The sequence below is a fragment of the Ctenopharyngodon idella genome, chromosome 15 (assembly GCF_019924925.1).
Source record: "Ctenopharyngodon idella isolate HZGC_01 chromosome 15, HZGC01, whole genome shotgun sequence".
Lineage (NCBI taxonomy): Eukaryota > Metazoa > Chordata > Actinopteri > Cypriniformes > Xenocyprididae > Ctenopharyngodon > Ctenopharyngodon idella.
In genome coordinates, this window is record NC_067234.1 from 2,460,317 (window position 1) to 2,482,472 (window position 22,156).

Below are 22,156 nucleotides of genomic sequence, written 5' to 3' on the forward strand. Positions count from 1 at the left end.
AGCCATGTTGTGTTTTCTGTACTTCCGTCAGCTGCCTGTGCTCATGACTAATTTGTTTTGCAAATCAAATGCTATGACATTACAATTGCAGAATTCATTATGTTTGCCGAGGGAATGTAGCTTATCATCATTTATCATACATCACACGGCTTTGTTTTCTGTCTCTCTCCCTCTATCGCTCGATTTTTCTCCCTCTCCTTCACACACCGGGAAAAATACAGACTGAAATATGCATTCAGAAAACACACTGGTGCACTGATTGGTGTAGACATTCAGCCATTCGGCTTATTTGCATGAGACTCAGCCGTGATCTTTGCCTTACAAATGAGATGTGATTGGTCAGATTGATGAATGGCTCATCAAATCAGTGCAAAGTAAAGCCTTCATCTAAACCTACAAGAAAACCCACCGTGGTCGAAACCCAAATGACGAATAATTTTGTTTATGTGTCAGGAAAGCTTTATTAGACAGACTGAGCTGAATTTACCGGCAGTGGTGACCGTCAGTATTTTGTTGTTGTCTGCATAGCTGCTCTCTCCCATTGTATTGAGAGCGTTGACCGAAAAGTTGTATGCAGTTGAAGGGTTGAGGCCCGTGACTGTATACACAGTAGCTGTCGGAGGAAACACGTCCACATACATGAAACTCACCGATCCCGCCCACTGGTACCTGTCAATAAAACAAATGCTAATGTTTATATACTTGCATATGTTTCTTTTTTTTATTATTTACTTTCATACAATTCTAAACTAAACTTGTGTTTTTCTTTAATTCTTTATTCATCTTGGGTCCAAAAGTCTGAGACCACTATTAGATATGCTTTTGTTTTTCTAATTTTACTCTGTTTTTTTTTTAATTACCAAGTTTATTATCACATAAACATCTAAGTAAAATGTTATATATATATAAAAAGTAAAACATAAAAAATGTATATGCTTAAATTTATTTGTTATATACGTAACGAACGCGGCAACAGTTCTGTTTTTTCTGTAAGCAGAATAGGGAAGGCGTAGGACATACAGCGTAAGCTTTTTGAAGAATACGGAAAGCGGAAGCACGTGCAAGGCGATCATTTGTGTTTATAAAGCATATACAGTTGTATTTTTTTAGAAAATGACCGATCGTTTCGCTAGATATCGCTTGATATCGTGGTATCGTTTAAAGCCCTTTGAAGCTGCACTGAAACTGTAATTTTGACCTTCTACGTTTGGAGAGACCATTGAAGTCCACTATAAGGAGAATAATCCTGGAATGTTTTCATCAAAAACCTTAATTTCTTTTCGAAAGACATGAACATCTTGGATAACATAGGGGGGTGAGTAAATTATCAGAAAAATTTTATTTGAAAGTGGACTAATCCTTTAAACTACGCCAGCGCGCGTACACACCTCACGCACCGGATGCCGTGCGCGTGCTCAAGGCAGTTGGACATAGTGGTGTATTAGAGGTAAAAAATTATATAAATACTGTTCGGTTTCTCGCACAAACCGATCGTTTCGTGTCTTAGGACATCAATGTGTCGTCACGAGCCGCAGGGTTTAATTTGTATTTGTCTGTGCATGTTTTTTTATACTCTTATAGATGGAGTTACCATTGCATTATACGACTGACAGACCGCAACGGTTGGAGTTAAAAATCATCATTTGTGTTCCACTGAAGAAAGAAAGTTACCTACATCTTGGATGCCCTGGGGGTAAGCAGATAAACATCAAATTTTCATGTTTGGGTGAACTATCCCTTTAAATCAGATTTTGAATACCACACTTTCAACATGGCCTCAAACTTTTGGACCAGAAAAAAAAAACAAAAAAAAAACTGCCTTTTCTATCAGGGAATCATAAAGAAATTACGGTGCCATAGACTTAGATAAACATTTATATCAGCCAACTGAAATGTGTGCAGTGTTATGACACACTAGAGACGGAGAGATAAAACATATCCACAACAAACACCATGTTTTAGACACCTCACAGCTGCATTTATGACAACTTCACCTGACACGGAAGTTCTGTGTCAAACCACCGTCAAACCCAGGCATCCATTCTAGAGTCACAGAGTTATGGTTGACACGGAGCAGCTTCAGGTCTGATGGGGGATCGGGGTGGTCTGAGAAAGACATAGAGAGAAATAGAGAGAAAACAAGCTCATTAAAATAAGACAGAAAAAAAACACTACTGCCTACTTATAGCACTGCCTGGAGAATGTTTATTTAAGAGGGGTAGGGAAACCGAGAGAGACAACGAGAAAGAAATTAACAGGCTATGTACAGACAGAAAGAGATATGTGTGTCAATACACTTCACTATGAAACTGCTTAATTATCTTGTTGGCCCTCTTGGGAGGGGGTGAAGAGGTCAATCCGAAATAGCAAAACAGAGAGCAAAAATCTGCACCATTCCGTTCCCCGGTCGACTGATGATAAGAAGCACATAAAATGTATTACCGCTGTGTCAGATTAATTATGAATATTCACGGCAGTAAAAACAGAGAAGGAGGTGTGGACAAAAAGAGGCGGATATTGGATTGTATTTCATGGTTTTTATGATAAACATTAAACGTGCCTGCCCGAGTCGATTCCACAGACCTCAGAGAGAGAGAGAGAGAGAGAGAGAGAGAGAGGGAGCATTGAAAGAGAGCACAACAATGAACTGGCAATCGTAAATAAATAATTATATAAACTATATTTCTAACAGTATTGGGACACTCCTCCAAATCATTGAATTCAGGTGTTTCAATCACTTCCATGGCCACAGGTGTATAAAATCAAGCACCTAGGCATGCAGACTGCTTCTACAAACATTTTGAAAGAACGGGTCGCTCTCAGGAGCTCAGTGAATTCAAGCGTGGTACCGTGATAGGTTGCCACCTGTGCAATAAGTCCATTCATGAAATTTCCCTACTACTAAATATTCCACGCTCAACTGTTAGTGGTATCATAACAAACTGGAAGCAATTGGGAACAACAGCAACTCAACCACAAAGTGGTAGGCCACGTAAAGTAGAATACGGAAGGCGGTCTGGCAGAAGCTAGATATTTTACTTCATAACTTGTTAAATATGGATTTTTTTTTTTTTTACACAAACGCATTACTTCGCTTCAGAAGGCCTTTATTAACCTCCCAGAGCCGTGTGGAATTTGTTTATGATGGATGGTTGTGGATGGAGACACTTTCTTTAGCTCATACTCGTTTGGTAATGCTTACTGCCATTATTTGAAAGTGAACTAATCCTTTAAAGTTCATGTGCATGTAAAGACAGACGCCCCAAAACTTTTGACAATAAAGTATATATATATATATATATATATATATATATATATATATACACACACACAAACAGCATATACAGTCAAACCAAAATTTATTCAGACACCTTGAAAATTTCATTCATTAATACAGTTTATTCACTATAAAAAATTGGTAATAAAATATGACAAGATCTCACAGTTAAACTGTGTCAGAAAAAATTAATCTTAATTATGTCTGATAACACTTAAGCAAAACATGGTCAGGTCAAAGTGTCTGAATAATTTTTGGTTCCAAATTTTTATCAATTTTACTGGTAGTCCACTGTATGAAGAATTTTTGGGTATAATGTGTGACAGTTTACTTTATTTTGCTATCCTCACTTACATAAATGAACTATAGTGTCTATATATATAATTATGTAATTATATATATATATATATATAAATATATATATATATATATATATATATATATATAATTACCCATAGATCTATACAGGTGGAGCTGGGGAAGGTGGAGGGTTTTGAATGAACTCTGAAAGCATGCTACAAACTGCTATAATGAATGTTAACCAGCCATTTAAATGTTGTGAGCATCATTGGCTGCAGATGCAACATGAATCAATCAGCTTGTGTCTAGTAGTTAACGCTATGAACCAGTTTGTGTTAAGGACCCATCAGCCTGTGCCATCTAGAGTTTTATGACAGAACTAGGCTTTTTTTTTTTTTTTTACAATTTTTACAATTAAAATAACTTTTTGTTTCATTTCAGTCTATGATAAATGTTCAGAACTTTCATCTTTTTTATTTTTTTGTATAACAACCTTGGTGCAAATCTCCATTATAAGTGTCTTAACAATGTTTGTGTAGTTTTTAAGCCACGAGTTTCCAAACAGTAATTGAGAGCACATTTTTTAAAAGAGATTCTCTGATGATAATGCTCTGAGGAACTCTCAATACTGGAGAAATGGAGAGGTGGTTTGCAGCATAAAAAAGTAGCATCATTAGTATTACAATGAGAGAGGGTGGCAGTCATTGTGAGAGAGAGGTAGACATATCGATCCACCCAGTTGTTCTGTAAATAAAGGGACAGACTGAAAAAGAGTGGATGTTGATTACCACAACTGAATAATTAATATCACAATTGGTGCTCAGGTCGAGAAAAACAAAATCTCATTGCAGAGCAGAAATCTCTTTCATGGCTCTGCTCATCATCTTTGTATGTGTTTATGAGTTGGAGATAAGAAATGCGACACCCAGACACCGGTGGCTGTTTGTTTTCATTTATTATGCTTTTATTTATTCATAAATTTATGCTAATTCCTGTTCACCTTCACCTTTCAAGAGAAGATGACCTGACCATGCAGCTAAAACTGACCATTCCAACTTTGCATTAAACCGCTCACTTCCTGTTTGTACGTACTGGTGCTGAGGAGCTGGATGTCTAGAGAGTCTTCTCCCATGCTATTGTGGGCAGTGCAGGTGAAGATGGCGTAGTCCAGCGCTGCACTCACGTTTATGACAGTCAGAACGCTGGTGTGGACGGTACCTGTCACCACAGTCTTCTCCTCGTACCTGTATAAGGTCACATAAACACTTATATGAGACATTCAATATTACAGTTTTTTCTCAGTCGCTTTGGCACATTTCTCAGATCAGAACTGAAATTCTCAAAACTACTTGTTCAACCACCACATCATCTAGTCACTGGTGCACATCATAAAAGCAGTTTCTCATTCTTTTGAACAAATTGCAAATGCTTTAGTACATTCAGGCAATTGATTATGTACAACTGTCTGCTATTTCCTACATTATCAATTGCTAATATCATGTTGCTCAAAATGTATTATATGGTTCTCTGTTGAATAGTCTTACCCCTCAAAACATCTAGTCATTAGTTCATCGCACAGGTCATTAAATGCAAAATGGTTGACCTAGTTATCACAATGTGTATATACAAGTATATTATCTATACATTTCTATTAGACTTTTGTAAATGTGTCCTGAATTGATGTATTTTGCAGGTGAATCCTGAATTTCACTAATGTATTCAGGGGAATGTAAAGCATTAGATCAACCAATGACCCAAACAGTTCTCTAAAACAGCTCAAAGATGCATGTCATGAATTTTCAACTGGAAAGCATATATAGACAGAGTACAACACAAGAGTTACAATTTCTGATAATGGAAGAACATCATGGAAACAAACAGGGTCAACAGCTGGAAAGAAGAAGAGTAAGGATGTGTGGTAGAAGGGTAGGGAGGCAAAACAGAGGAAGAGGTAGATAAAGCAAAGGGGGTGTAGGCACGTTTCTGGTGAAATAAGGACCACTAGTAAACAATGTTCTCAATCATGACCTTACAATGGCTTATGCGGGTCTAAAGGTGCAGCTGAATGTTTGGAGAAAAACCTTTTCCTCAATCATTCATACACATGAATACATATATACAGTGTATGTATAAAGTCTTGTATTTTTCATTTATCACAAGGACATTTTACACTAATTTGTTGACAGACCAACAGTAAATACAAAACTGTGAATCCTGTCCAGTCTTTTGCAATCAATCTCCCATATACAGTAATGTGTCCATTTGTACTGTTAAAATTGATATATGCCATACACAGTGTTGGGTGTAACGCGTTACTGTAATTAATTACTTATCCACTGAAAAAGTAAAGTAAGGGATTACTGTTTATTTTTAGCTAATTTAATTACAGTTACTTATAATGTACTTGCGTTACATACTGTAAATTAGTTCAACAGTTCTGTTTAAATCAACACTGAATTTAAAATCTAAATTTGTCGTCTAAAGGTAAAAGTGAACGCTGCCTCTTTAAAATTGTTAGCTGCAGTGCAGTTGCGCCTGAGTTCGCACCAGTTGGCTGCGTAGTCGCTGTCTAAAGATGTCGGCAGAAGCGAGTGGCTGTTTTGCAGAATGGAAAATTCCAATTACTTCACTTTTTTGACACAGGTAGGCAAGAACATTAAGGTAAAATGTAAGCTATGTCCTGGGGAGAAAAAACTGTGCGCGCTCTCTGAGAGACGGTCTTCAGTCAGTGCGCTCTCAACCAAAGCGCACACACATAGCCGCCTCTCGTGAGTGTCAGATTTTCACGGTTTATTACACATAAATGTTCAGTTATGTCAAAATGCCCGTCTTGGTGTATATTCGCGTTGGTTATGTGAATGTGAACAGCATGTGTAACAGCATATTGTCTCCGTCCATTAGGTCTTAGTGACAGCAGCCTTTAAAACATGTTATTGTCTACTATTGACTGTCTGTATAAATGATAAACAAACAACAAAAGAAAAGCTTTAATAAGGATTCATCTATATTTAATTTATACAGTTATGACTATGCAGAGTTATTTTATATTTGATTTCTATGGTATTTTTACTTACTACTATTAGACCTAGCTGGAAAAAAAAAAAAAAATAGCATTGTTTTATTTGTATTTTTATACATTTTTACCGTGGTATCGAGTATTGTGCACTTTTGGTGGTATCGGTACCGACTACTAGATTTTCGGTATAGTGACTGACATCCCTATTTGTTACTAAAAAAAAAAAAAAAGTATTATAAAGTAAATAAAAGTATTATAGTATAAGTTTTAATAAAGTTAAAATGTTTTAAAAAGCTATAAAAGGCTAAACTATTCAATGTTTGACTAAATTATTAAAAGAGTTTCCTTTCAAGGTTTATAAGGATTTTAATTAGTAAGTTACTTATTGAGTAATTAAATTACTTTTCAGACAGAGTAATTAGAAAAGTATTTTAAATACAACATTGATGATGTAATTAGTAATTAGTAATTAATTACTTTTTTGAAGTAACTTACCCAACGCTGGCCATACAGACAAAGTGCAGTCTTGTGCAGTTTCAATCACTGTCATGAAAACTGTAGCCATAGTTTACATCTGAAATATTCATCACTGTTATATTGAGAACATGGCTAAGCATTTTGACTATCTTGTTCGAGAACAATGACACAAGGACTTGTCATTCTGATGGCACTGATATGTTCATTGACATAAATACTTGCTTTTGAGAGATGAACTAAGGATTTTGGTTACAGGTTACAGGCTTTTGCAGGCAATCTGATATGTTGTGCTGTTTGTACAAATTGTTTCGAGAAATGAACATGCTGTTCTGCAAATTTTAAAGATGATTCGAGAAATGTGCCAAAGCAACTGAGAAAAACTGTAAAGCACAATCAAAACTGTTTTGCATTTCCTGAAGGAAATTAAAGTTCTGCAAAGCAGCCAAAGAAACAAATCCTATATAGATAGTTAGAAAGAAAAGGCCAATCACATATGGGTATGCAAATGAATGCAGTACACGCACACACCCATTATAATATGCTCAAGAAACATTTCTCATTTCAATTAACATTTCGATGGATGGATGGATGGATGGATGGATGGATAGATAGATAGATAGATAGATAGATAGATAGATAGATAGATAGATAGAAAGAAAGAAAACAAAACAGAGAAGAATTAAAAACAATGTTTGAGGATAATTTTGAGGACTATTATTGAGGATATCAATAATAGAAGTGCAGCTTTGACAGCTCTAACAAACACCACCATTACAAGCTCTAAAACACAGAAAACAAACATGAAACAAACACATGCACATATAATTAAAATTTAAACACTGTCATTACACATTCCACACGCATACAAGTATGTGATCATGGCTCTATGCTCAGCAGAACTCAGCAAACACACTCCACACACACACACACACACACACACACACACACACACAGAGAGAGAGAGAGAGAGAGAGTGCTATTTAAATAAGAACCCACCACTGACTTCTACTGATCATACATTAGGCAAATTATAATTCTACATGCTAACTAACCCAAACCCTAACTTTATTGTTATCTTTTTAGAAGACTTTATTTTGTGTATTTTTAAACTTTATGAAAGGACGTATTATAGGGGTGGTCGCCTTCAGTGGTTCAAGCTGCAGGGTTGCCGAATGACTAAAGAAACTTTATCAGCAAGATGGTATAAAAATGTACATTTCTTGTCTATTACCACCTACTGCTACTTATACCAACAACAGAAATAAGCGCAGTTATAATAGCAAAATATGTGGGAGAGCGTTACTATAGTGTGATGATATTTTATTGCAATAAGTAACACTTTTAAAGTTAATATTGGATCAAAACTAGTTAGCACATCATTTGTAATTGAAAGGGTTTAATGAGAAAGAGAGAGAGAGAGAGATAGACTTTAGAAAAGAGAAGAGAGAAAGATCAGAAAAAAGAAGAGCCAGAGCAAAGAAACCTAGCCTAAGCCCCAGAGCCTAACCCTAACCCCCGATGTACACACATTTTTGCCTATAAGCCAACCCAAGACAACAGGTCTTGACAACCAATGCTGGATGAAGCTATACTAATGTCAACAGCGGACCAACCTGGGGTTGCCCAAGTCCAAAGGGAATCCATTTTTTGCCCAGGTGAAGTGCACACGAGGAACACCTTGTGCCTGACACACCACATTTGCATCGTTGCTGCCGTCCCCACGGCTGGCCACCTTCTTCCACTGCGGCCCCTTCTGAAGCTCTGGAGTAACTGCAGGAACATGGAACTTTCATGAAGTAAACTTTCGCTAAAAGCCTTCCTTCCGCCAGAAAAAAGTAGTCCCTGACCGTGAACAGCACATAATACAGTAAGCTTCAATGAACAATATCAATTGAGAACATACAGTGTACGTTGCTAAGAGTGGTTGCTAAGGGTGTTGCGTAGTGATACACAGAACCGTTGGGTGAAGAGGTCATAGCCGTGTTTTAATGTGAATAAAACACAGCTTTTGACCAATCAGAATTAAAGACAGGAACTAACCATTTTATAAAAGCATACAAGTTATATGCAGTGTTAATTTTAGACAGTTTTTTAAAATCATAAATCCTTTAAATTTAGTCAATATTTAATCATTACATATACACTATGTTTAATCCATTTTACTCAAACTAAAATGACATAAATTTAGTCAATGTAAATAAGTTTAATTTTAGTTGATGATAAATTGCAAAAAGTATTCTAACACTTTCTATATTAATTTAAACATATTTAATCATTTCGCAAAACCAAATCAAAACCAATTTTCATTGACGAGATTACCACTGGTCATATGGACTACTTCTATTATACTTTTTATTCTTTTTGTTAATTTTTAGAGCTTGACAGTTCCAGTCCCCATTCACTTTCAAGGTACACGAAAGAAAAGTCTAGACATTCTGTTTAATAACTTTTTTTTTTTTTTTCATCTTAAACAAGCATACTTCTTGATGTGACTGATAGGACTCACAGCGTACGATGAGCTGTCCTTCAACACTGCCTGGAGGTGCTATGCCGTTGTCTGCTGTACACTGGTAAAAACCTGCCCGGTCACGGGTCACTTCATATATAGTTAACAAACCAGTGCCTTCATCTTCACTCTGCTCTCCTAGATCATCTACTTCCTCTTCACCCTATATGTAAAACACACACACACACCTGTAGAACAGGTAAAAAAGCCACAAACTTACAACTAACTAAAAAAAGTTATAAAGAGCCTAAGGTAGACAACAACTTCATACCAACATCAATTTTCCCCAAATGCACACATAAAACAAACAGAAAGAGAGGGCGGCTTGAGGTATCACATATACTGACTAAGAATATGGGGCACTATAGACGCACAAATGGTCGGAAACGGCCACAATTGCGGCTAACACTGAGAAATGTGGCCTTTGGAAAGGAGGCTTTAATGAAAGCTATTTTTCTCCATTTAGACCAGAAGTATTAAGCATAAAGGTGAGACATTGTCGTAGTTAGAAGGGTGAAATATAGCACCTCTGTTACAGAGTAGCTGTGACACATGGCGAGAAAAGAGAAGTCAGAGAGTTAAATACAAAGAGGAGAGATGTGAGAGATAAATAGAGGTGATAAAAAGAGAGATAGAGGGTGGGCTCAGCTAACAAAGGACAATATAGTGGGAAAGGGTGAGAATAAGCAAAAGAGAAAGGGGGGAGAAAGAAAAAAATAGAAGTGACAAAGACATCACTCACCATCCACTTCCACGAAAACATACTGGAGGTGATGGGGTTGGCATCAGCGACACACAGTAAGTCAGCGGTGTCTCCCAAGTTCACAGACACAGGATCAGACTTCATAAGAACAGTCGGGGAATCTGGAAACCAAACCAAAAGATCAATAAACAGAAGAATTTACTTTATTTGACTTTATAATATAAAAACGTGACAATGAACATAACAACATAACATAACATAACATAACATAACATAAATGTTTTGGTTTTATTTTCAGTCATTGCAATGCTCCATTTTGCTGGAGTTCCCATTCATTGTTAGTTTCCCTGGTTGTTAATTAGTTCCTTCACCTGTTCGTCCTTAATTTTGATTACTATCCCTGCTTAAATCCTTAGTTTTGTCTGTTCATTGTCCGCTATCATTTATGTTGGATGTGGTCGATTTATTCTGTTCTCCTGCATGTTTCCTTTTGGAATTATTTTTAAAAGACTGTTTGTTTTTACTCCTTTGTCATCGTGTGCTCATTATAGCCAACAATAATATAATATAATATAATATAATATAATATTATTATATATAGTACTTTTATATGACACTTTTATATATATATATATATATATATATATATATATATATACATTGTTTTAGTAATTTTTAGTGTTTTTTGTCAATTTTATTAGTCTTAGTTTTTTTTTTTATTAAATATTTCTATTTAGCTTCAGTTTATTTTTTGTTTCTATATAATATTTATATTTTATTTCAGCTTTATTTCAATCAACAATTTTTTTTTTTTTTTTTTTTATAGTTTCAATTTTAGTTAACAATAGCAAGACGGGGTTCTGGGTGGTTGGCAGAGCATTGCTAGGGTATTCTGACATATTTTATTTAGTAATACAAATATTAATAGAATTACTCCAACTAAAATATTCACCTAATATTTGTCTGTGCTTTGTATATTTTGTGCTTATTAGAGTTGTTTGAGTCATTAGCTAACAGAGCCAACTGTGAACGTTAGTCAAGTCTCTTGTGTTCCATATAAGGTGTGCTACATATCAACATTAACCACTTCTCATGGAAAAAAAAAATCATTTTGGTTAAGATACTTCCTTAAAATCTATCTCACTAGGTATTCAGCCTATAGCAGCGTGCGCTAATTGCAGTATGTTCATGTTGCGTTCCTTTTGTCAGGGCCATGACAGTTCAATTTCCACTTCAGCCAATTTCAACAACAGCACAAAAGATTTTGTAGGAAAGTTAACTTACGGTGTTTGATTTTCTAAATTTGGATGTGTTGATGCTAGAGTTGCCTTTGTTTAAGTCTCGATACAGTGTGTCTCTGCACCTCCTGTTTGAATTATTCACAGGGTGTGAAAAAAAGCCTTTACAATCAAGGTCTATTGTGATGTCGTCCCCATTATGTGCAGTACAGAAACACTTGTTTTAAATCCTTCGGTATTCCTACATGGCTGGTGGCAAACGGTCTTCAAGTCACTGTCACTACAGCACAGGCCACATATGTTGGAACAAAGGTAATGCTTACTGAGGCAAATTAACAACACTCTCAAAAGGCTACAGAATTAACGCCCCCTCAAAAAGTATCTGTCACACTCTGTCAGGATAACTGTATTATTAAAAGGGATCAGAGAACATAAATGAAGAAGTGTGTCTGCAGAAGCAAAGTAGATATATAAAAAAATAAAGATGCTGATTTCATTCAACTATAACTATTTTTATAGCTGGCATTTCTAGATGCTTGCACTGACCAGGTAAGGCCTTCATACTGTAGATCTGTAGTGACACAATATAAGAATTGCTGAATTAATTTGTCAAAATTAATTACATTTAGCTATAAAGGTTCTCTCTCCCAGAGCTCCAAAAAAAAAAAAAAAAACCCATCAAATATAGAAACAGAAATATATGCATCCTTGACAAGGCAACATATATTAAATAACTAAGTGAACACTTCGTGAGAAGGTTTCACACCTAACTGTATAAACTCAGTTTGAATGGGAATAGTAATAAAGGCTGTAGTTTTAAATCATCATTTTACATCTCAACAATGGGGTTTGTACAGTAAGTGTGGACAAACTGTATGGCTAATTATTTGATGGCATGCAATAAAACCTGTATATTAGGTCTAATTTTACACAATATCTGTAAGTCAGTGATTCTCATAAGTTTTCATTAAAACCCATTCTGTGCTTTCCATAACTTCATTTACATGATGTAAATCACCCAAATGTCCCCACCACCATCTTTTTATTTGTTCCTTTTTTCATGTGTAAATATCCCCAGATGGAGCTGAACCACCAACAGCTATTTGTCTTTTGTTGTTTCTATTAATTAAATCCCTAATTCTTTATTTTATTTCCTCCCACACTTTATTTATCACAGCTTACATTTACCTGAAGAATACAATATTATGATAAAATATTCATAACAGATCTATCTATCTATCATAAAAAAACAAATAAAAACAAAAACAAATACAATCAAACATCTTTTGACTATGAATAAATATATTTATATTAATAACATATAAACAAAAAATAAAACGTCTCGGTTACGTATGTAAGAGACCTATCTACTTAAAGTGTAACTAAAATGAGCCAATGCACATTGGCATGCGATAACTGCATCCAGCTGCTCTGTCCTGCAGCGCGGGTATAAATAAGCAGCAGGTGCGTCCCATATTTGCTTTTCCATATTTGCTTGAGGAGCTGAGCTAGTGACTCGGCCGTACAGCGGAGGTACAGCGACTGTGGCAACAAGATGTACGTCTCCATTCCCTCCTTCAGGGAACGAGGGTTACATACGTAACCGTGACATTCCCTTTCAGTCAGTCACGGTCGACGTATGTCTGAACTGATCGATGAATTTTGGATATCTACCAACACGTCACTGTCCCTGGCCCTTTCCAGCGCTCTGAGCCTCCTGGACCGCCCCCAACTTTTGGAGTGGAAAGTCAGGTCTGTAAACAGAGAAGGTCAGTCACTGCTGTTCCGCAAGACCCACTCAGTGTGACTATTGGATAACGCTGGGAAAGCATGCCCTTGAGGAAAGGGAACGCTGCGGAAGCCACATCCTGCCAGTAGGGAGGTGAAATGTGGCGGTTACACATATGGACTAGCCAATTAGGGTAGTACAACATTTGGATGTCTCTGGGGTGGTTCCAGCCTAGTTCTAGGGGAGAAAGAACACCAGCAGAGATGACAGAGCGTACTGTGAAAGAATACACATATGGGACTGCCACAGGGGTGCTACATATGGACACCCAGCCTACCACAAGTTTCACAATGCATACAAGTGTATGCCTGGCATCAGACGCTCAGCCACGACAGACTGCCAGGGGTGACGGAGGAACTAAACAGGGTTAGCCATTTCTGGGGAACATTACTGGAGCAAATAGACGCACAGTGGTGTGCAAGCCGACACTTAGAAAAGGTCCTTCGTGCTTCTGGCCACTGGGGGTGAGTATATGGGAAGATACTGGCTCTACACAAAAGCTATAGAATCTAGCGAACATGTTAGGTGTCGCCCAGCCCGCAGCTCTACATATATCTGTCAGAGAAGCGCCTTGAGCCAGCACCCAGGAGGAAGCAACACTTCTAGTTGAGTGTTCTTGCAACCTGAATGGGCAAGGCACGTCTTGGGATTGGTACGCCAAGACAATAGCATCCACTATCCAGTGGGCTAACCTCTGCTTGGAGACAGACTTTCCCTTCTGCTGGCCTCTGTAACAGACAAAGAGCTGGTCTGAGGTCCTAAAGCTTTGCGTTCTGTCCACGTATAGCCGCAGAGCGCGGACAGAATAGAGAAAAGCGAAGGCTGGGTCTGCCTCCTCCGAGGGCAGCACTTACAGATTAACTACATGGTCCCTGAAGGGAGTGATAGGAACTTTGTGCACGTATCCAGGCTGGGGTCTCAGGACAGCATGAGTGTTGGCTGGCCCAAATTCTAGGCATGATTTGTCAACTGAAAATGCTTGCAGGTCCCCTACCCTCTTGAAGTAAGCCAATGCAGTCAGGAGAACTGTCCTCAATGACAGAATTTCCAGCTCAGCTGACTGCAAATGTTCAAAGGGAGGTCTCTGCAGTGTCGTGAGCACCAGAGACAGGTCCCAAGAGGGTACCGAGGTAGCACAAGGAGGTTTCAACCTCCTCGTACCTCTGAGGAACCTGACGATCAGGTCTTGCTTACCAAGAGACTTGCCATCAACTGCATCGTGATGTGCGGCTATTATGAAAACATACACTTTCAGGGTAGAGGGAGACAGTCTTTGCTCCAAACGCTCTTGCAGGAAGGAAAGCACGACTCTGACCGGGCATCTTTGGGGGTCTTCCTGGTGGGAAGTGCACCATTCAACGAACAGGTTCCACTTCAGTGCATAGAGGCGCCTTGTAGAGGGTGCTCTAGTGGAAGTGATGGTGTCTACCACTGATTGGGATAGGTCACCTAGAACCTCCGCATCCTGTCCAGGTACCAGACATGGAGTTTCCAGAGGTCTGGATGCGGGTGCCAAAGGGTGCCAGGAATGGGCCAGGGAGGGTCTGTAGCGAGGAGCGTGAGTTCTGGGAACCAGGTCCGGTTGGGCCAGTACAGCGCAACTAATAAGACCTGCTCCTCGTCCTCCCTGACTTTGCACAGTGTCTGTGCAAGAAGGCTTACTGGGGGAAATGCATACTTGCGTGGGCCCCGGGGCCAGCTGTGTGCCAGTGCATCCATGCCGAGGGTCCCCTCGGTCAGGGAGTAAAACAACTGTCAATGGGTCGAGTCCGGAGAGGCAAACAGGTCTACCTGTGGGGTTCCAAAGAGGTCCCAAATCAGCTGGACTGCCTGGGGATGGAGTCGCCACTCTCCCGGAAGCACAGGCTGTCGTGAGAGCTTGTGGGCTGCACGATTGAGCAAGCCAGGGATGTAAATGGCACGGAGCGACCTCAGATGCTTCTGACTCCAGAAGAGGAGATGGCAGGCGAGTTGCAACATGCGGCGGGAGTGTAGACCACCTTGGCGATTGATGTACGCAACTCGAGGCAGTTGATGTGAGGCGCCGTCCACAGACCTGACACTGCATGCCCATTGTACGTGGCACCCTAGATAGTGGCAGAGGCATCCATGAATACCACAGCATGCCTGGACACTTGTTCTAGGGGAACTCCAGCCCGAAGTACTGGGTGACACCTTCAGGTCAATCGCTGCAAACCAATCTTGGGGACTGATGTATTCGAAAATGCATTTCTATGTTAACATCTTGAACGAGAGCTTGTGCAGGGCCCAGTTCAAGGTTCGCAGGTCCAAGACTGGCTGTAACCCACCACCTTTCTTGTGTACAATGAAGTAGGGGTTGTAGAACCCCCGTTTTCATATCGGCTGGAGGGACCAGCACAACCGTGTCCTTCACCAGTAGGACGTCGATCTCTGTCCATAAGACAGGACAGGACAGGACAGAAGTGGATGCCCCTGAACTTGGGGGGACGCCGGGTGAACTGAATTGCATAGCCGAGTCTGATGGTATGGATGAGATGGGCTGGGGCAGACACTGTGCAAGCGGAACCAACAGGACCACAGACATACCCCGGGTGGGGCAGCGAAGTGGAACACTGGGACTCGAAGGGAACAAAAAAATATAATAGATATTAATAATAATAATAATAATAATAATAATTCCTTACATTTATATAGCGCTTTTCTGGGTACTCAAAGTGCTTTACATATGGAAGGGGGAATCTCCTCAACCACCACCAATGTGCAGCATCCACCTGGATGATGCGACGGCAGCCATATTGTGCCAGAACGCCCACCACACACCAACTTATTGGTGGAGAGGAGACAGAGTGATGAAGCCAATCAGTATATGTGGATGATTAGGAGGCCATGATGGACAGAGTCCAATGGGCAAATTTGGTCAGTATCCTGGGGTTACACCCCTACTCTTTTTGGAGGACATCCTGGGATTTTTAACGACCACAGAGAGTCAGGACCTCGGTTTAACATCTCATCCGAAGGACGGTGCTTTTTTGACAGTATAGTGTCCCTGTCACTATACTGGGACATTAGGACCCATACAGACCACAGGGTGAGCAGCCCCTGCTGGCCTCACTAACGCCTCTTCCAGCAGCAACCTAGTTTTCCCAGGAGGTCTCCCATCCAGGTACTAACCAGGCTCAGCCTTGCTTAGCTCCAGTGGGCAACCAGTCTTGGGCTACAGGGTGGAATGGCTGTTATTTTATATATATATATATATTAAATAGCACTGCTTTGACCATAAATATTATAGCCATAATTTAAAAAAATAAAAAATAAAAGTATAATTAAAAAAATAAATATCACTTCTTCGACTTTGGGAAGCAAGTTGTGCTGAAGATACTAGAAAAGTGAACCTAAAATGGCTGCCTCTGGCAAGTACGGCAAACCCCAGGGCAAACCCCACCAATGCTGTTCTTCTGCCTCATCTCCATCCCTGCCCCCAGGAGGATCATATCCTCAACCAAGTGGGCCATTACCACCAGCGTAATCTCTGGCGTGTTGGCGTGTACAATCCTCCTCTGCATTGTTCCTAACGGGCAGAAAGAGGGGGGCCTACATGGAAAACAGCACCATTGGTAAAAGCTATTCAAATGGCCCATACATAATGAATATCTACCACTGTCAGATGCTATTGTATGAGGACGTGGAGATCCATTAGTGCAGAAGGATTTGCAGGAACATGCAGGCCTAGATTTGAAGAAGTGCTATTATTAAATCATTAAGGAAGTGGGAGTGCTCTTTCTTTTTTTCTTTCTTTCTTTCTTTCTTTCTTTCTCCCTCTCTCTATCTCTGCGTCCCTCTCTTTCTCTCCGTTTCCCTTTCAAGTGCGTGTACATCTGCGTGGGTTTGAATTGGCAAATAAATATGAGGTACAAATATTGAGAACAGCATAGATTGGCTTTGCAGTGCAACTTCTATGGTAATTTATACTGAGGGGAAAAAAATCATACTATTCTGACTGACAGCATTTCAACCTTAAAATTAGATTGTCACAGAACTGTGACAATGCATTCTGATTAGATTAATAAACATTTATACATATTTAATATTTGTGTTAAATGCTAACATCTTCAATTCAAGTGGCATTAGAGTTTTTCAGCTAAGACTCAGTGTCACCTTTCATGCTAATATGAGTTTGTTTTCCAATCAGCTGTGACTGTCAACAGCGTCAAGACATTTTGGTGTGTATCACACTAGTTAGTCTCGACCACAGTGCAATTTCACAAGTTCCAAGTCCTACTTTACTAATAAAGAACTCCAAAGGATACAACAGGTGCCTATGCACCTTTAGTGCTTGGCCCCTAATAATGGTTTCCTTGTTTCTTGATTTTTCAAAATCCTTATTTCCAGTTAAAATCACATATTTTAAATGTGGTCTCAGACTTTTGAAACTTCCCTGTATATTCTGATTGGTTGCTGTTGCTCGGCATTTTGGTTCAAGGGAGGATAAACTTCATAACTTGTTGAATCTCGCCTAGTTAGGATGAGGTGTCAGGGTTAGTTTTGAGTTCCTCACACTGTACATCCAGTTTGAGTTTTGTGCGGTTCTTCCCCTCAGCGTTGGAACACTCTATTATGTAATCGCCCCCGTCTCGCCGAGAAACGTTCACGATTTCCAGGGTCCAGTCGTCGAAGTGATAACGAGGATCTCTTTCTGTCACAAACATACAGAGACACGACACAACCCACACAAAACAGGTGAATCACAAAGCTGCGACAATACAAAAAACAAATAAAACACATCAACTATTCAAATCCTGTACATATACACATTGAAACAGCTGGCTTATCCACTAAAACTCTTCTCCCAGGGAAACCTCTTTGGAGGAATACCACAGGGACCTTGACACAGGACTGCTGAGAAGCTTTCAACACGGAGATGAAGACCGGAAAAGCTGAGACGCATTCAGAGTGACAGCAACGCTCATTTAGGCTGCATACATTAGCACGAGATCACATCTGCCAAGGTGCAGTGCCAGAATTCATCGATGTTTTATTCAGAATGCATATGGCAATGTGTGTTTATGTCTGTTTGAGTGTTTATAGCGGCTGTGAGGATGACACGGCTTGTAGTGTCATGTAGTGTTGTCTACTACCTTTCACAAGCTTCTCGCCCTGAAAAATCCACTCGCAGGTGATTTCATCCGGATTGGCCAAGACTTTGACAGGAAGCGTGGCGGTTTCATCCTCAATGACCTGGACCTCATCGGGTTGGTCATCTGTAAACTCTGGAGGAACTGAATTATACACAATGACACACAGATGCATCACATGCATTTGAAGGTGCTAACGTGTAAGCAACTAACAATAAACATGATGACGAACACATGTGACAATCTCACCATATGGTACATAAAAAATAACCACAATATACATTAGCAACTCTAACTCCAGACTAACACCTCCTCTGAGCTGACACGAACACACCATTATTTACACTTATTTAAACACTTAAATTATAAATATTAAAATTTTACATGTATATAATTTAATATTTAATCATTTTAAATGGCACACTTCCTATTATATTTAAATTTGCATTCAAATTTAAAAAAATATACAGTCAAACCAAAATTTATTCAGACATTTTGAACATTTCATTCATTATTACAGTTTATTCACTATAGTTTAAAAAACGGTAATAAAATATGACAAGATCTCAGAGTTAAACTGTGTCGGAAAAAAAATCTTAATTATGTCTGATAACACTTAAGCAAAACATGGTCAGGTCAAAGTGTCTGAATAATTTTTGGTTCCAAATTTTTAGCAATTTTACAGGTAGTCCACTGTATGAAGAATTTTTGGGTATGTCACAGTTTACTTTATTATAATCATATTAATTTTAAAATTAATAAGCTCTAAATAAAGCTCTCTCTCTCTCTCTCTATATATTTATATATATATATATATATACAGGCTTGGGAGGGTTACTTTAAAAATGTAATCCGTTACAGTTACAAATTACTTCATAAAAAAAGTATTCAGTAACGTAATCCAAGTACCACAATATGAAAGTAATGTAATCTTTTGGATTACTTCAAGGTCACATGTATAAAAAAAAAAAAAAGAAAGAAATGGGGGGGGGGGGGGGGCAACTTTACTGTAAATAAATTGCATTTTTAAATTTAATTTTAATTATTTCTTCTCAATTTCTGCAAGTTTTTAAATTTTACACATTCCATATTTTTGAATGGGTCTCAACAATAAAAATCTTTTAAAAATCGGATAAATTATCTATTGCAATATTATTATCGTTGTTGTTGTTTAGAGCTTAAAAATATAAAAGTCACATCAGATCATAACCAAACTGAACAAGCTCAGATAACACATTTCTGTTCATGTTTGTTCTGCTTTAATTTTAATGTTTAGCATCTTGGTACTTTTAAAAACTATTAAAAAAAAGCAATCATGTCGCATTTCCACAACTTGGGAATACACAGCCCTAAATATGTGTGTGTGTGTGTGCGTGCATGCGTGCGTGCGTGTGTGTGTGTAAAGGGCTATTCAGACATCTAGTGGCTACAGTATGGTATTACAGATTATTGTTTTAGTCCTTTGATAAAGATAGTGTTTTCGTAGCTGGAAGGCAGAGCACTGTACAAACATGTCGTTTGCATTTTCTTCTTTGAAAACAAAATAGCAGCGAAATTTCCATGAATTGAAAGCGTTTTTCCCCGCGGGCAGCATCGTTTTTCAACTAGCAGCAGTGATTCAATCTGCGTCTGAGGAGATTGTAGACGGGTGTTATTTGCGCATGCACCAGCGGGTGGCTCACGCGAGTCATCACTGACAACAGAACCAGGAAATACTGTATAATCAAGCAGCGCTTAATATGTGTTATTATGGCAAAATAATGATTTATTTAGTTTTAAGTGAAACGATTGTAATCCTGATTGTAATCCCCCCTTTTTTCAAAATGTAACTGTAATCTGATTACTACGTTTTTTGACGTAACTGTAACGAATTACAGTTACTGGATTTTTGTATCCTGATTACGTAACGCTGTTACATATATATACAGGGTTGGGGAGTAACGGAATACATGTAACAGCGTTACGTAATCAGGATACAAAAATCCAGTAACTGTAATTATATATATATAACTTATTGTGGGGGGTGTAGCATCTTTATTTGACTACTGAACAGAAACAAAAAATATATAATATTGAAATGATAATATTGGAATATGGAAAAAATTCAAATCTTAGGGTCCAGATTAACAAGCATCAAATGCAAGTTATGCAAAAAAAAAAAAAAAACTTGCGCTGGAGAGTAAATCATAACTGGACAGCTGTCTTGTAATGTTTTTAGCAATTTTAAAATACCGCATGGTTGAACCTGCAATACAAGAACAGTATTCTATTGTTCTGATGTGAAACAAATCCAGGAGATACAGATGGTGTAATGAAGAAAGGTTCAAAAGACTTATAGTTATGACTAGTAACATTTTCTCAATTCACACGTGGCAAAAAGTTAATTTTGCACCATGCTTGAGAAAGCAGCATATTTCGAGCCGTTTTCCTCTCTAACGTCTGCCGCTGGATCGGTCTGTTATGCAGAGTGTGAATAAAGCTGATGATTTATTGTGCTGTTGATCTCTCTGGGGGGCTTCTGTGTCTTTGTCTCATTAATGTACACTGTGTCATTTCAGAGAGAATGAGGATTCAAATGCAGATTTTAACAGAAACGATTTGCTTACATCTACAAGCAGACACACACACACTCAAACATACTCAAACACACATTAAAAAAGTGAAAGATGAAATATAATCTTAATGTAAGACAATAGAACAGACAAAGTGATAATTATTGGTCTGTTCTTACACAGACAGATATACAAATCACAAGCTGTGGAGGTTCTGAAATAGTCAAGAAGTCACTCACACCCACACACACACATATATACACAGTGACATTCCGTCATGCTCACAAAGCGTGTCAGGCTTTGAAGAGGTGGCTGGCTGGATCAGACAAAACAACATCAAAGTCAAACCATAATCATTGCAGACACAAAGACACACACACACACACACACACACACACACACACACACACTACCATATACTCGCCATACGCATTAGCAGGAATAGACTCATTCAAACGTACATCAGAATGCTTGCCAGAGCAAAATAACAGTATATCTTCAATCTTCATACCAGAAAGCTACAGCAACTAAAATCATGGTAAAACTAAGGCTATCAATACTGTAAAAAAAATAACTAGTGGAGAAAAAAAAGATAAATTAATAAGTAATTCATGGGATAATAAATAAATAATCCACTTTTTATTCATTTATAAATAAATAAATAAATAAATAAATAATGGGACAATTTATTTATTTAACCCTCTACAGCATTCTTTCACTGCTTAAATTAAAGCATTGCATTGGAATTCTCACTCATTACAACAGTAAGGCCCGTTTTTGTTGATTTGATCGTGCTTCTCAATCATTCTGACAGTGACGAGCACTGTTAGACCGCTGCGCTGAGGCAGACCAGTCTAAAAATGTAACATTTAAAACTTTTTGTCATCTTAACAACAAACAGTGCGGTGTGTAATGGAGTGCAGCAGAGCTAGCATCACAATTTGGCCATTTCCAAATATTGGGGGAACTTGTCCCCCTCAATGTCTATGGTGGTTACAGCCCTGCAGTACTTCAGTCTGGACCTATAGGAACGGACTCAGACATCAATCTTAAATGCCCTGATCTGAATGGTCTTGCTCATTTGTGTGGACACACCAACTCAGCAAGACAGACCGGTACAAGATTATATATTGGTTCAAAAACCCCAAAAAAAAAGTTAAAATTTTGAAATCTACTCTAGATTT

The 22,156-nt window shown here is 38.4% G+C and overlaps 1 protein-coding gene across 3 annotated transcripts in view; it reads right to left on the reverse strand.

The window, feature by feature from the left end:
- Positions 1 to 22,156, reverse strand: part of nphs1 (NPHS1 adhesion molecule, nephrin) — a 148,171-nt gene that overhangs the window by 59,602 nt on the left and 66,413 nt on the right. For all 3 annotated transcript variants that reach the window (XM_051862610.1, XM_051862609.1, XM_051862608.1), the window contains exons 17-24: positions 18,424 to 18,564; positions 17,844 to 17,981; positions 10,319 to 10,440; positions 9,577 to 9,739; positions 8,684 to 8,840; positions 4,670 to 4,821; positions 1,995 to 2,106; positions 488 to 669 (exon numbers count right to left, since the gene is read on the reverse strand). In XM_051862610.1, the coding sequence (XP_051718570.1) occupies positions 488 to 669; positions 1,995 to 2,106; positions 4,670 to 4,821; positions 8,684 to 8,840; positions 9,577 to 9,739; positions 10,319 to 10,440; positions 17,844 to 17,981; positions 18,424 to 18,564 (1,167 nt within the window). The remainder of the gene's footprint in view (positions 1 to 487; positions 670 to 1,994; positions 2,107 to 4,669; positions 4,822 to 8,683; positions 8,841 to 9,576; positions 9,740 to 10,318; positions 10,441 to 17,843; positions 17,982 to 18,423; positions 18,565 to 22,156) is intronic.